General features: G+C 40.8%; 1 protein-coding gene across 5 annotated transcripts; it reads right to left on the reverse strand.

Annotated features, from left to right (window-relative positions):
* Window positions 1–417: 417 nt before the first annotated feature.
* Window positions 418–13716, reverse strand: ASMT (acetylserotonin O-methyltransferase). 5 transcript variants are annotated; one of them, XM_079312097.1, is made up of 9 exons: window positions 13396–13502; window positions 7990–8166; window positions 6496–6670; window positions 5199–5328; window positions 4450–4518; window positions 3802–3920; window positions 2930–3070; window positions 1697–1819; window positions 418–1063 (listed from the first exon to the last, which is right to left on the reverse strand). In XM_079312097.1, exons 2-9 carry the CDS (start codon window positions 8059–8061, stop codon window positions 852–854), a joined length of 1041 nt encoding a protein of 346 aa, XP_079168223.1. In that variant the 5' UTR covers window positions 8062–8166; window positions 13396–13502; the 3' UTR covers window positions 418–851. The 5 variants fall into 5 exon arrangements, with proteins under 5 accessions (XP_079168223.1, XP_079168222.1, XP_079168221.1 ...); XM_079312096.1 differs by lacking the exon at window positions 13396–13502 and having other exon boundaries at window positions 7990–8712; XM_079312095.1 differs by lacking the exon at window positions 7990–8166 and having other exon boundaries at window positions 488–1063; window positions 13396–13716.
* Window positions 13717–14772: the final 1056 nt, after the last annotated feature.

The raw sequence follows: 14772 nt of genomic DNA on the forward strand, positions 1-14772 counted from the left end.
AAACTATATCAAGCTCCTCTAGTACCCAGCTTGATGGGCAAATGCAATTACTGTTCCAGAAACAACTGCAGAGTGCCTTCTCCAAATGTTTCTCACTTCAGTAATGTGTTATTCTGCTTCCAAGAACTGCATGGGTAATGGCAGGCCATGTTTGATCAAATGATTTAAAGAAATAGCAGGAGGCATGCAGTAAAGACTACACAAAAACTTAACAGAATGACCTGGCTGCATCATCTTTCTATCTGTTTTGTAATAAGAATCTCTGGGCTTCATCCAGTCACTAAGATACAACACTTTTTCATAATTGAAATCAAAGTCTAGAGGAAATAAAAAATTAATATCATTTTTTTATTGCAAAACTCTCCAAGGCTCAGACAGGATTTCTCCTGGAACTCTGAAAAGACCATAAGGAGACATAATTTGGTCTGATTTTAGTATATCAATATCTCAGCAATAAAAATGCAGACAAGAAAGCTCAGTCCAGGGATTAGTTTTATTTTGCAGGAACTCAAGTACAAATTCAGCTTTGCTTTTGTCAGATACAGTGTTAAAATGAGAGAGACAAGCTGAAGCAGACACATTAAACATTTCTTTTGTGGATTATTTCTTGTGGAACAGGTGTTGATTTCTTTCTTTCCCTCCCAGATCCAAAGGCAAGCCAAGCTAGACTGCAGATTTGAAATACATGCATGTTGAAGATCTGTCATTAGTGAGTCTTCTGACAATGTATCAGCTTACAAAAAAAGTTGGCAGCCTTAACTAAAAGCTAAGTTGATCAGTGTCCCCTAAGAAGAGAATAGCACATTTCTCCACTTTTTCTGCCTTGTTACATACATACAAAACACATATTACTATTTCCTTCCTAAAACAGCATCATAGAGTTTTCCAGTCCTCTTTACTTGGATCACTCCAAAGCCAGCTGCCTCCAGGAGCTTGCTGTACTCGGCTGCTGTTCGCTCCTTCCCTTCTGTCTGCACCAACATGTTCATGGAGTACAGCTGGGTTTCTACAGGCCCACTTTTATCTTCATTCAGAAGAGACTCAACCAGCAGCACCCCACCACCTGGTGGAGAGAAGAGAAAGAAAACACACCCTGAGCAATGAGAAGTTAAGCTATTTTTGAGCTGTTACTAGGACAGATCCTAACCTTACTTTTAGGGAGAAGCAGTCTCTACATTAAGTCATATTTCAGCATCACAGAAGACAATGAAAGAGCCCAAGGATCAGAGCATGACTTTGCTTGGCTATGTAGGTACTGATATCCCAGAGCTGAAGGGGGTGCCATGGCTAGGATGGAAATTTCCCATTTTCCCCAGCTAAAATTTACAGGACCTTACTGATTTTGCTCTGTGGGCAGTGCTTTTGAAACTCTGAGAAAAAACACTGTGATACTTAATAGGATTTTTTATTATGATGTATACACCTATCTTAATAATACCCAAATTTCTCATTCCTTACACTTTATGCCTTAAAGGAGAAGTCCCTGCAGAGGAAACAAAAACTGGAAGTCAGACAACGAGGTCTTAAACCAGGTGCTGTTTGTCTCAGCTGCATGTGGCTGGATTGAGGAAAGCAAAGGACTAATCCAAGAAACTCTTGCATTGAAACTCTGCCACCCAAACTGAGCATCCAGACTTGTGTGCTTTAAATTGCTGATAGGCAAGAGTCTCTCTACTCTTCAAAAGTTCACACCTACCAGGTTTGCAAGCTTTATAGACTTTTGTAAGCAGTTGTATGCATTTGTCATCATCCCAATCATGCAGTATCTTGGATAAAATATACAGTTCAGCTTCAGGTATTGAATCATTAAAGAAGTCTCCTATAAAGCAAGAATACATGCATTATACATGTCCCCACAACACTAAGAGCTGAGTTATGCAAATATTTTCAGTTCTGTTCAATTCCAGACTGGCAATACCCTTCAGAAATATCAGACAACAATGGAGTTACCAGGTAGAAGTCCTCTGCATAGGGAATTTGGCTCTTGATCAGTCTCAAAAATATCTGAAACATTTAAAGACAATAACTCATCCTGGAACAGACTGCTGCACAGGAAAGCATTTGAGCTTAGGTTTTCTCCAACTAAGAAATTCAAATTGACAAAGCACTAAGGAGATAGATTCACATGGCTTCTGTCATGAGAAAGAAGGAAATATTCTCTTCTCTAAGAAAGTTTTCAAAGATCTTTGATAATCATGGAGTTACTTCATAAATCCATAGGTAAAAACACACATCTCTCACCTCCTAGCACTAGCTTTGTTATTCCTTTCATTTAGCACCTGGTGTATTGCATTCAGATTTTTTCTCAGCATTTTACTTTCTCATTTCTTGTCCCATTTTGTTGCATCTTTGATTTTATACACTCACTTCTCTCCTCAAGACTTCTTTTCTCTCTCTGAGCTTTGAGCAATATTAAGCACTTCCAGAACTTTGAAGACTTTGGTAAACATTAAAAATGAGATCAGTAGCCTGGGCAAGAGGAATAGGAGTTAGCTCACTCACTTTCATGGTCTAAAGTATCTTAGGACTTGAAGATCAACCAGTTGTGACCAGAGAAGGAAAAACTCTTGCTCAGAGCAGGTCTGGCATCCCACACATCTGCCAGGAGGTTTGCACAGGGGAGTGTTAGGAAAATAACCAAGCATGGCAGATTTCAAAACTGTAGGATACTTTTTTTTGCTAATGTATCCTTGTTCTTAAGGAATGAAATAGTTCTCTTCAGGAATGAATGTTGCTGAATCACTGAGTTGTGTCTGTGGCAGCTGCTGACGGACAGCTGGGGCAGCTGCAGACTGGGTTGGGGTGGCTGCAGCCTGAGATGCTGTCTCCATAAGGGGCATCTGGAGACCTGAGCCTCCAGTATGACACTGAGCAGAGCCAGGGCTTTGCAGAACAGCTGTGACAACAGCACACCACTGTCCACACCTACCTTCATGGAAAGCGATCTGACGCTCCTCGGGGGAAACAAATTGTTCTCTGGCCACTCGCACAACTTTGGGCAGGTCATAAATGGTGACAGTAGAATTTGGATACAAAGAAACACACTCCTGGGCCAAAGCTCCTCCACCTCCTTTGGGGACAGCAAAAGGAGGTCAGTACTGACACAAACCCAGCCTGATCAGTGGCACCCCCATGAAAGCATGTAGGCATTGTGCATGCAGCCCCATGGAAGCTGGCAAGGTACATCTGCACCCACTGCTGAGAGGGAAGAGGAGGGGCAGGAGCAGCCACTGTCTCCAAGTGCTCTGCAGGAAGATCCAGGGCCAGCAGCACCCAGGCATGTGGGGTCAGCCCCAGCACTCAGTGCTCTCACACTCCCTCCTAGCCAGACCAGCTGTGGGTGCTGGAAGGTGAAATATTAAAAACAGAGTCACTAAACCAGATTGTGGGGGGGAGCCTGCCTCAGCCCATGAATCCTGGCAGCACTCACCTGACAGTGAGATGCTGCAGGACAAGAGGCTGTAGGCAGTATCTCAACATCAGTGACTGGAGGGGAGGAAGGAAAGGGTCTAGCACTGAAAGAATGCATCAAGCAAGGCATGAAAAAATGCTCAAGCTGCCACATCCACAAGGGGATGAGTGACTACTTACATAAATCAGACTGTAGAGAAAAGCATTCAGCTTCCTAATGGTCTCACCACTCTCACATTTCTGTTTTTAACCCAACCAATTTAGTAAACTGCTCCTTATATTGCCATGTTCTGTTTCCATTGTTTTGCCCATCATATAATGTAGGAGTTGTTTTCCTCTACAGAGCTTATAAAAGACAGTTCAGAGGCTTGTTAAAGGTCTGGCACTCACCTCCCAAGTCATAGATCTGCGTGAAAGGCGAAAGGTCAAATGCAACAAGAACATCTCTGCCACATATACTCCACACTGAGTTCTGGCCAGCCATGAATTTTAGCATTTCTTCATCTGATCTAGCAATGCCAACAGAGACAGCAGTGAGAGAGGGTTCCTTACCACATCCTCACTGATTCCTATAAAATTCTTATAATTCCTACATGGTTTAGCTTAAACAAAAATCTCTGGTTTTATTGACACAGAATATGTCCTCTTTGCATCTAAACCTACCTTGAATATTGCTCTATCAGGAGGGTACAGCTATGAATTCATGCATTTAAATAGGGAATTAAGACCAGTGAAATCCAGCAGTGTATCACGCAGCTCATTCTCAGAAGAGAATTTCCTAGGGATTTTTTTCCTTCAACTACCATTGCCTCTGTCCAAGAGCTGTGATCTTTTCAGATTAGGAAATTATATACTTCTATATTTAAAATATCAGACAGTGTCCCAGTAATTGATATTGTTGAAAAATGAAAACATTGCATGGTGTTGATGAGAGGAATTCTCACATCATCATATTTAATTGCCCTAAGCCATAATTAAAAACATTAGTTTTATTCACAACAAGAAGAATAAAATCTTTATAAATATTACAATGATTACCTGTACATTGCTCCAAAAGGGTCTTGAGATGAAACACCAAAAGCTCTTTCATATTGGTTTCTTCCTTCTCTAAAACAGCAATTGCAAAAGCCTGTGAGATATTTTATATATTTGATATATTTCTCAACCTCTCACAAGAATGACTGGTTCTTTTCAAGGTCAGGGCAGGATAGCACTTAGAACAACCTCATCTAGTGAGTGGCATCCATGGCAGGGAGGTTGTAACTTCAGAGCCTCTTCCAACCCAAACCATTCTAGGATTCTGTGATTTATGGGAACACACCTGAAGTAAAGGTACAGGACTGATGCAGTCATCACCATCATCTACACGTTTGGTCATTAGTTGGGTCATGGACTGAACAAGTGAGACTCCAGACCCATACTAAACTTCCCCAGTAAACCTTTGCCACAGAAGCATCCTTATTACTTATTGTTTACTTTGTTGATGCCATGTCCAGTAATGTTAATGTCACAATAATGATAAAGTGCTTTACTGAAGGTGAAACATAAAGAAATCTGATTTCTAGATCATCTGTGTAATGACAGGGACAAGGAAAACAAGAACATACACAAATGGAAAATGAGGGGAGGAAAAAAGCACACATATTAGCCACAGCTGAATTATCTGCTGTTTTTAGTTTCTGAGAACCAGCCAGCACCTTTATTGAGCTCTTTCCCAGAAACACACCACTCAGAGCAGCGACACAGATGCTTCAAATCACCAGACAGGGCACCACACGCCTCCTTACCTCACAGCATCAGCCAGGTACTGCCAGCACAAGTAAACTGTGTTGGAGTAATACATCATAATATGATACTGAGACTTTGGACTTGATTTTGTAAGGTAGACATTGGAAATTTCTGTGTTTCTGTAGAGGGCTAAAGAGTAAAATAAATATATTTACTAAAATACTTATTAATATGATATAATACCTTGCCAAGTCTATCACACAGCTTGGTGTTTATCTGTACAGCCACATTACTTCTATAGCCAAATCTTTCCACTGCAATGAGCAGTGGCTGAGGGCTACTGAAATCTGTGTTGCCCTATTCTATCCAGGTAAACACTATCTCCCTACGTTTAACTCCAGCACCAAACATTTCTTTCAAGGAGAGCAAAAAAATGCCTTGTGTTATCATTTACTATAGGCTTCTGCTCTCAAAGGAAGCTTTCAGTGTGCTCTATTAACAGAGAAGGCTTTGCAGACAAGTGTTTTTTCTCAACAAGGTCAGCAGGTGGGGGGGAGAGTCCAAAGTCTGCAAAACAGCAGGCCACACCTAGCCTCCCTCAGGTCACTAGGGCAGGAGCAGAATGCAGAGAAGAGAATGTCTAAAGGACCCCCAGAAACCTCCCCACTCCCTCCAATGCATCTGCAGTAGCATCACTCGCCCATGGGACTGGCATACAAAAGGAATACAAAAGATAGATACTGCTCTCCCTAAACTCATTGGGCAGCAACTGTAATCCCTGAAACAGAGCATGCCACCACAAGGCAGAGCAGGGGACACAACTTGTGAGAGTCTAGCTATTCTCTGTCTGGTGGCCAGAGATCCTTTCTGTCCAAGTGGATTCCATGTTTCTGATGTAAGGAAAAACTTACATCACCTCTCAATTCTGATCAGCAACCTAATAATGTGATGTGTAAAAACCATAAGAAAAACAAAATATGTTTTAAATGATGTTGTTACCATCCACCTTGGCATTTTGTTTTAAGTTTAAATTTCTGCTCATATCCCAGAGATTTCTTGAGACAAGACCCACAGAGATCCTAAATATCTTCTCCAAGGTCACATGAGGTTCTTGCACAAAGATATTTAGGGGTATAGAGTCCTGCACCTGTATTCTACTTTATACCTGTGATCATACTGGATTTCCCTCTTCTCTTTCAGCTGAAGAGTGAATCCCAATAGTGATTCTCTCCTTCTTCCAGCTACATCAACTGACTTAATATTTGATATTACCTTTGCCCACATATCTTACATCACTTTCAAAACCATCAGAGGTTTAAGTCTTTCAACTTATTCCCTTTCCTCTGCCTTTATTACCTCTTTCTTGTGTCATCTCTACTGCCAAGAGCTTCAGTCCCACACAGGCATCCAGTAGTCTTTTCATCCCTATGGTGCTGGCACCCAGATGTGCAGCAATGACATCTGAAGGCAGAGGCTTTCCTGACTCCAGGAGAAGATCAAACACCCCCAACTCACAGGCAGTGAACATAACCTGGGGGTAGGGAAAGGTGGGACTAAGGGATTAGGTGAAAGCACAAAGCCTACTGCATTTCATAAGCTGCTTAATTAAGGAAAATATAAATTTAATAGTATTTATTTCAGATAAACTTGTGTTTCATATAAAAAAGTCCAATTATTAAGTTGTAGTTTATCTGAGCACTGATATAACATACTATGCATGCAATGCACTCATTGCTCTTTTTTTTTTTTTTCCTTTTCCAGTGAAGCCAGCCAATGCTTTCTGGTTCCAAAAGTCCACATTTAGAGACCAGATTTTGTGTGTAAATGTTCCTGCTTCTTCCTTAGTTTAAGAACACATTCTCACAATCCCCTGGAAAGGGCAAAGGGAAGACTGGGTGGTGGTGCTTGTTCTCTGTTTATGTTTCTGTTCTTTAGGTAAGGATCTAACACATGCTTCAGTGAACCCTGGAGACTTCCTGAATATCCCATCCTATGGATCATTTTGTCAGGGACTGATATGAAGGTCTGCAGTGATCTTCCAGAAGCAAGGATTTTCCTCTCATAGAGAAGAACTGCTCCATTCAACCCATCAGAATTTCCCAGTCTTTCCACAGAGCTGTGTAACTTCAACAACATCTGTCAATCTTCAGACAGACATAGCTAACCATACATTAAAAAAAATAAAATCAAAAAAACCCAACCAACTTTCTTTAGCTATGCACAGTCAACCATACAAGTATTAGCCTATTACTCTGGTCACATAAACACTCTTGAAACAGTAAAAAAGACATCAATTTAATTGACTGCCTGTATCTATAATGATTCCTGCACAATGAAGCTCCTTTTACCCTGAGTAAGAATATGGCTTTAACTAAAGTTGAAATAGTTTCTCAAAAACATAGTACTAACAGTGTTAATTTGGAAAGCATTGGGCATTTTTTTTTCCTCACAAAGTGATTTTTCTTTATCTATTTTTCCTCTCTTTATTGTCAACTCTGCCTTTCAGGAGCTAAAGGTGCAGTGGCATTTGCACAACCCAAAAAGCATTCTTTATGTTACCATGTTGGCCAGAGGTATAGCAAGGGACAGTAGGAAAGTTAAGCAGTAAACAAGGAAAAAATAATCCACTGCACAGGATATAATATTTTTATGCCCATATGCTTAAGTAAATAACATCAGTAAACAATAAAAAGAGTGGAATTACTAGTTTTGCCTTTGTGCCTCAAAAATATGTCTGGAAAAACAGTCATTAAAGCAGTGCTTTCACCTCTTCCAAAGATTTACATTCAGGACCTAAAGAGAAATCCCTAAATATTTCTGTCTGCATACTCTAAGAGTTATATTTCTTACCTTTGAGATTAAGAATCCATTGCTGTATTGCACAATGATTTGAGGATAGTCAAGGTCTTTCGTGGAGCCCATCTTCCTTCTGGACTGAGACAGAGATATCCTGGCTCTCTTAATTTAAATGAGCTTATTTTCACCAGACACAAAGCACACCAGCTGATCCACATAATCTTATTGCTTCTGAGAAGCACACCAGTTACAAAATGTGTTAGCTGAGTTATTTGGCTTTGATGGGTCTTTCAGCTGTTTCTTTGGATCTTCTATCATCAAGTGTAAGGCTAAAGAAGCAGTGGATGAAAGCTTGTATTTTCAGTTCATCAGTCAGCAACACACTGGTACTCTCAGAAGCACTTGAAAGCTTGTAACAAGCAAAACAAGAACCAGTGCAGAAGAATACCAAGAGCCTGAACTCTGCAATGCACCAGCATTCACAAAACAAAGCAGATCTTAGGATTTGAACCTTTCTGTGGGAACAGTCCAGGGGATCCTGAGCTGGCAGAAGGGTACATCCCATCCCCAAATGCAGAAGCAGCAAGTCCAAAGACAAGCTGTAAGAATCTGTTGCTGTTTTCTCACTGTGACTAGTTTGCTCTGATGATGATCACTCAGGAAAAGCCTACGAGGAGTTAAATCTACATTTGTTACTTTTCTATATTTTGCAGGTCCTCCCACCCACCCTGACACCAGCTTAGAAAGGAACACTTGTTTGATAGCAGCCCCTCAGCAGGGCTGTCCTATTTGTGCTGTGCCATGTTTTGACATGGTGCTGAGAGATGACATTTTCCAGCTGGCTACTAGAGTCCTCCTCCCCTTCTCTGCAAAATTAACCACTGGTAGCAGAAGGCCCTTGGGAAGAAACAATGAAATGACTGCAAAATTTGAGATGAGGCATGGATTTCAACTTCACACAGGACATACCTTATAGGTTTTCATCAGAAAATTAAACCCCTGGATTACTTTCCTGAAATCTCACTGCCCCACTCTGTCTCTGTCTGATGTCTTGCCCATTTCAGGGTATTTCCTCACCTCCACTCAGGTGAGGAAAGATTCTTTCCATCAAGGAAAATACTCAGATTTTCCATCACACATTTAGTGACTCCTCAGAAAACAATATTAAATTAAACCTTATTTAGGCAATATACTGAAGGCAACATGTTACACACCAGCATTTTTTCAGTGGCAGCTTTCTCCACACTTCAGATTCCATTGTATAATACTTCTCTGAATCTATCTTTTCCATTCAGATCCCTGCCTTTTATCCAGAAGATGTTCTAGTTCTCTTAGCCAGTAGTGAAATAGCAACTTTGTTTGAGAGTTAGCTATTAAAGTTAGTTAAGCAGTGTACAGCCTTTTCCCCCTCTGCATGCAAGCTCAGGAACAGGACCTGTTCTCAGGTTCTAACACCACAGTTCCCTGTGTTTCCAGAGTACTAGGTGTCAACATTACAAGAATTACAGCAAACACCAAATTGCAGAAGCCTATGGAACTGCTCCTCCTGGCAAACATAGCCTATAAACATAGTGCTATTGTCTTGTTAGTGCATGAGATACAGTGTTCAGTACAGATTAGACACTAATATTCTGTGTATTTACTATGTGCAGGCTGGACACCCCAGCACCAGCACACCTCTGACAGAGTGACTGTGAATCTGTGCAGCTTGCATTTAACAAGACACTGAAATTTTCAAATACACAGCTATATAAACCTTCCCCTGCTATCTTCAGCTCAAGAAGGGCACATGAGCTCAGTTACTATTCATGAACTTGTGTCTGCATTTGCAATAAGCTGTCAGCAGACATTTGGACAAATCATTATTTGGACAAATCTAGATCTGTTCATGGTGAACACACTACAGCTTTTCCAGTTCTTTGGTTTCATTCCAAAGACAGCTCTGTAGAAGGAGAAACTTTAAGAAAGTCTCACGAAGTCTCTGAATGGGTGATTAAGTCAACTTATTTCCCTCAATACCATTCTCTCTCCTCCAATGAAAACAGAGAACTAAATTGTACATAATCACCCATCACCAGCCAAAGATAACTGTTGTTAGCCAAAGAGATTAGAAAGTCATATGAAAATAAAAATATTTCTCTTCTAAAGGCCCATTCTACCTGCTACTGAGAAACTGGTGCAATTTCATGCAAGCTTTAGGATTTCCCACTCCTGGGAACATTACAGATATTTAACCCCAGGCCATAAATGCACTTCACTTAAGGCAAAGTTACATGAGTCTCCACTAATAAAATGACCATGCAGTTGATTAGATATACTTGAAGTTCTTTTTCAATTATGACTAAATCTGTCTGTTGAGGACACCAGTTACAATCATCTAATGGGATTACCACTAGTAGTCAGATGTAGGGGAGGAGGCTTACAAATAACCCACACCAGATTGAAAAAAGCCACATGCAGTCTGTGGCTGTTTCCAAGTAAATTGTTAGAGAGGCTTAAAGTTTAAGCTCCTTTTAAGCTAGAAATGCATTCATGAAGATGAAATTGCAATGGCTTGCTTTCTCTGAAAACCCTATCAAGATTTCTCTCATAGGGCTTAGACCACATTCAGGCTAAAGCCCTTATTTTACCACCACAGTTCTATTTCAATGAAGCATTTTTCTTTGCCTAAATGACTCACTACAGTCAAATGTTACACAGAAAAAACAATGATGTCATTTTTGCATAACATTTGAAAGTAAGAAATTATTTATGAACAAAGGAGATTTTAGTAAAATGAATGTGTCTGCCAGTGAAAAATGGCAGATGACACTATCTTCTCACATGAAACCTTCCTTATAAGTAAAAATTACAATCCCAGGGATGTGACTACAATGAGTTTCAACAGTGCCAGTAGGGAAATAACTGTGCCTTGCTATCATGACTAAGTCCATAAGCATGCCCAGCTTATAACACATGCCCTGGAAGGGCACTAAGGTAATAATTTGTGGCCTTTTTTTTTAACAATCTGAAAAACCAAGATACTCAGTATTATACTTCTTCTTTGAAATAGAATATCAAGTTTAAAAGGCTCCCCTTCTTCTTTGTAGCTTCTAATTATTCTCATGTTTTACAATAGATGCATTTTCCTAGTGTTAATAACATGACTATTATAACATGACTATTATTTCCATCACTTTTGGCACTAATCAATTTTAGTTTTTTCCTGTTTTTATCTCATATACTAATGGCAATCACTTGGAGTGGGCAGGAAAATCTGTATCTCCAGCTCACTTTCCAAGCAAACTCTCTTCTCTTTAGATCACTTATAGTAAAAACTCTGAAAACATATTTTAAAGTGCACCTAAGGCAATCCAGAGTTGTTCTTGGTTTAACTTGTGGACTGCAAATAATCTCTAACTAAATAGTCATTGAGATTTTTTATTAAAGGAAAGTCACAGCAAGAAGAGTCATAGTCTTTCTGAGGATAGTCACTACACCAGCTAGAAGTGATAGATGCAGAAACTTTAGAGAGAGAGAGAGAGAGGAGATGCAAACAGAAATCCAAGATGGATAGCAGCTGAGGCATACTCTGATTTCAGAAATTACCCTGTCAAGCATCACAAAGGAAAATTGTGGATATACAACTGCCTTAAACAGGCCATTTTAGAGGCTTGGGTTTGCTGGAGATGGCAGAAACACTTTCCTGCCCAGGGGAGGTGGTGAATAAATTCCTCATTTTGCCTTGCTTATGCATGCAGCTTTGGCTTTACTTGCATATTATGTTTATCTCAATCCATGAGTTTTCTCACTTTTACCCTCACAATTCTCTACCCCATCCCACCAGGGTGCATGAACAGCTGCATGGAGCTGAGTTGCCAGCTGCTATAAATCACAGCAGCAAGCCATGTGCAATGAATAGAAAAGATTTTTTTCCAGGCCTTCCCTTTCACAGAGAAGGTAGAAAGTAACATTCACAAACAGGCAATTCCTCAGAGTGTTGACAAACAGGTCTGGGATCATATGCAGAATTGCAGGGAAAATCTAATCTAAAGGTGATTGATTCTTGTTCAGACACTTGCTGGCAGTGCCTAGCAGTGACATCCCTTCATATTTTCCTACAAATAGTCCAATATCATTGACAGCACACCTGAAGATCCCATGCAGAACAGGTAGAGCTTACCTGGCAGGTGCCACAGTGCACATGCAGGTGGATTAATTATCAATTAGAGAGCAATTCCAATCAGCCTTAGCCCTTCAAAAATTTTGTAACATAAGCTATGGCAAAGCAGTAGCCTGAATTAACCTACAAGTAATATTTTGGGTTTTTTTTGCAGCAGGCAATTCAGGAGGCATGTGAAGGGGAACCAGACCAAATTAATTATTTTTGCTGCCACTAAAGAAGAAAGGATGATAGTAAACATCACTTCAAACAAGCCTCTAGAGCCCAGTATTAGATTAATATAGGACACTTGACTCATTCTGTGCACCCAGTTCTGAAGAATCAACAGCAACTAGATTGCTGCTTTATATAAACACTAGAGACAACTGCAAATTTACTGCAAAGCAGCAAAAGATATCTTCTGCAAATTATACATTCATTAGACTTGGGAAAGGCCAGAATGCAATGTAAGCTTACTGAAATGGGTGTTGTATCCAGAATAACCAAACTTCAAAAGCAGGATAAGACACAGGTAATACATAATAAACACAAATTTGATCTGTATAGTAATACAAGACATCAGTGGCTGATTTTGCCCACATTAATTATAAATTAAGGTATTTGCCAAACTAGTTGGTTTAACTGCTGTCATATAGAATGTAACAAGATCTCTAACTCTGCTATCAAACATGAGCAGCCACAGACAATAGTCTGCTATATGATCCTATACAAGAACTGCCCTAAAGCTGACATTGGTGCAAAATCCAGGTAATCCTGATCACAAATCAACTCTCACTAGTTTATTTTTATAGCCTTGTGGCAATGATAAATGTCGGGAGTGATTCCCCTTTTCTCTGTCAGTTTTAAAGATGATGCTTCCAGATAACATATCAAATATTTTTTATACACATACCTAATTATGCATGTCTTTATTTCAAGCCAATTAGAAACAGGATTTGGATATGGTGACAGCTCTGGCAATAATTTTTACTAATACCAATTACTGCTGGCAACTTAACTCACACATTATCAAAATTCCTTTACCACAGTGGGCAGTAATCAGATGGAAAACATCACAGTAACCATATTGAAGGGGTTTGGCCTTGCTGCTGTAAATTAAAAGCTGTTGTTTGACTAAGCTTCTTCCCAAGCCACCTAGTGCAGGCTGAGGCCAGGAGAGAAAAAGAAAATTACATGTTAAAAGCTGGTACATGCAGAGGCTTATCAGCCCTCAGACAGACACAAGCGATATTCCTCAAGGATAAGAACAGGACTGTGCAGTAATGCTGTCCATAGCAACAGGAACTTAGATTTCTTACCCCTTTGAGACTCCTGTTCTTCTTTGCTTCACAAGGGCTGCAGAAAAACCACCCCTGGTTGCCACTGCCAACAGCTATGCAGAGGCAGCAGCACATGCAGAGAGCACATGCACCAGCTCCTGCCCAGAAAAGGGAGCTCAGGAGCTCTGGCCCACAAACTTCCTGCCCTCTTGAGCTCAGACCTTGCTGAAAGCAACAGGAAAAGGTTGCATGCTCCCTTGTATCATTAGATGATCAGTACACTTCAAAACCCCAGGCATCCTCAAGAGAAAAGTGGGTTCCCTCTTGATCCTATCCTTCTGGCAAGGACATAAAGGAGACATGGTGGTGACAGATGCGAAATCCCTTCTGCAGCTGAATAACACAACTGAGGTGCATTCTCACAACCAAGAAAACTCTCCTTCAGGCTCATCATGTGAGTTAAGAATAACCAAGAATGACAGCAGAACACTGGAATAAACACTGGGCATCTCTTGGGACTCAGTACATGAAATAGGGCTCAGAGGTCTCTCACTGATGCCCAGGCTTTCCAGCAGGCATAAACACAGGGCTGCAGCATGAAGTTGCCCAATCCACGGTTTAATAGGATTTACACCCTGTATTTATACCACAAGAATCATGCTCACTGGGGAAATTTTTCCACTAGTGAAGGAAAAAAACCTACCAGTTAAGAGTGAACCTGAGCTTTCCCCACCAACAAAGCCTGATTTTAAATTAAGTTTAAACTAACAGGTATGGCTGCATGGGGCAGGCAAAAAGCTGGGTGAGCTCTTGGCTTTGCAAAGGAACAACTCCAGATTCTGGGAATGAGGACACAGAAGAAACAATCCCCTCCCTGGATCACACAGCAACACTGAAACTGATGTGCACCCCCACAGATGACAGTGTACACTGAAACCAGTGATCCATGGCCACAAGCCCCAGGTGCCTTTCTGCAGGGCTGCTCTCCAATGTCTCCTTCCCCAGTCTGTCTGTAACATCCACAGTTGCCCCATCCAGGAGAATCCAGTACTTGTCCTTCACATGGCTGGTGATTGCCCAGCCCTCTGGTATGTCTGTGCCTCTCTGCTTTCGAGGGGCACAACAGCTCCTCACATTTCAGTGCTGTCAATGTCTTACCTTCTCTGCCCATAGGTAGTAACTACAAGATTTCAGCAGCATGGTCCAGTAAGAAACAAACCCATGGATTCTGAAAGTAAGGCAGACAAACTCAGCCAAGGATCCAGCTGAGCTGCAGCACTAATATGCTTCTCAGACACTCCAGGAAATGGATGCACTTGGATTTCACACATCAATGTGAGGAAAATGGCATTTGCAGTTAAAGAGCACGTCCTGCTGAATTTAGAGTTGACATAGCTGTAACATAACAGGACCATC

Source organism: Erithacus rubecula (assembly GCF_903797595.1).
Source record: "Erithacus rubecula genome assembly, chromosome: 1".
Lineage (NCBI taxonomy): Eukaryota > Metazoa > Chordata > Aves > Passeriformes > Muscicapidae > Erithacus > Erithacus rubecula.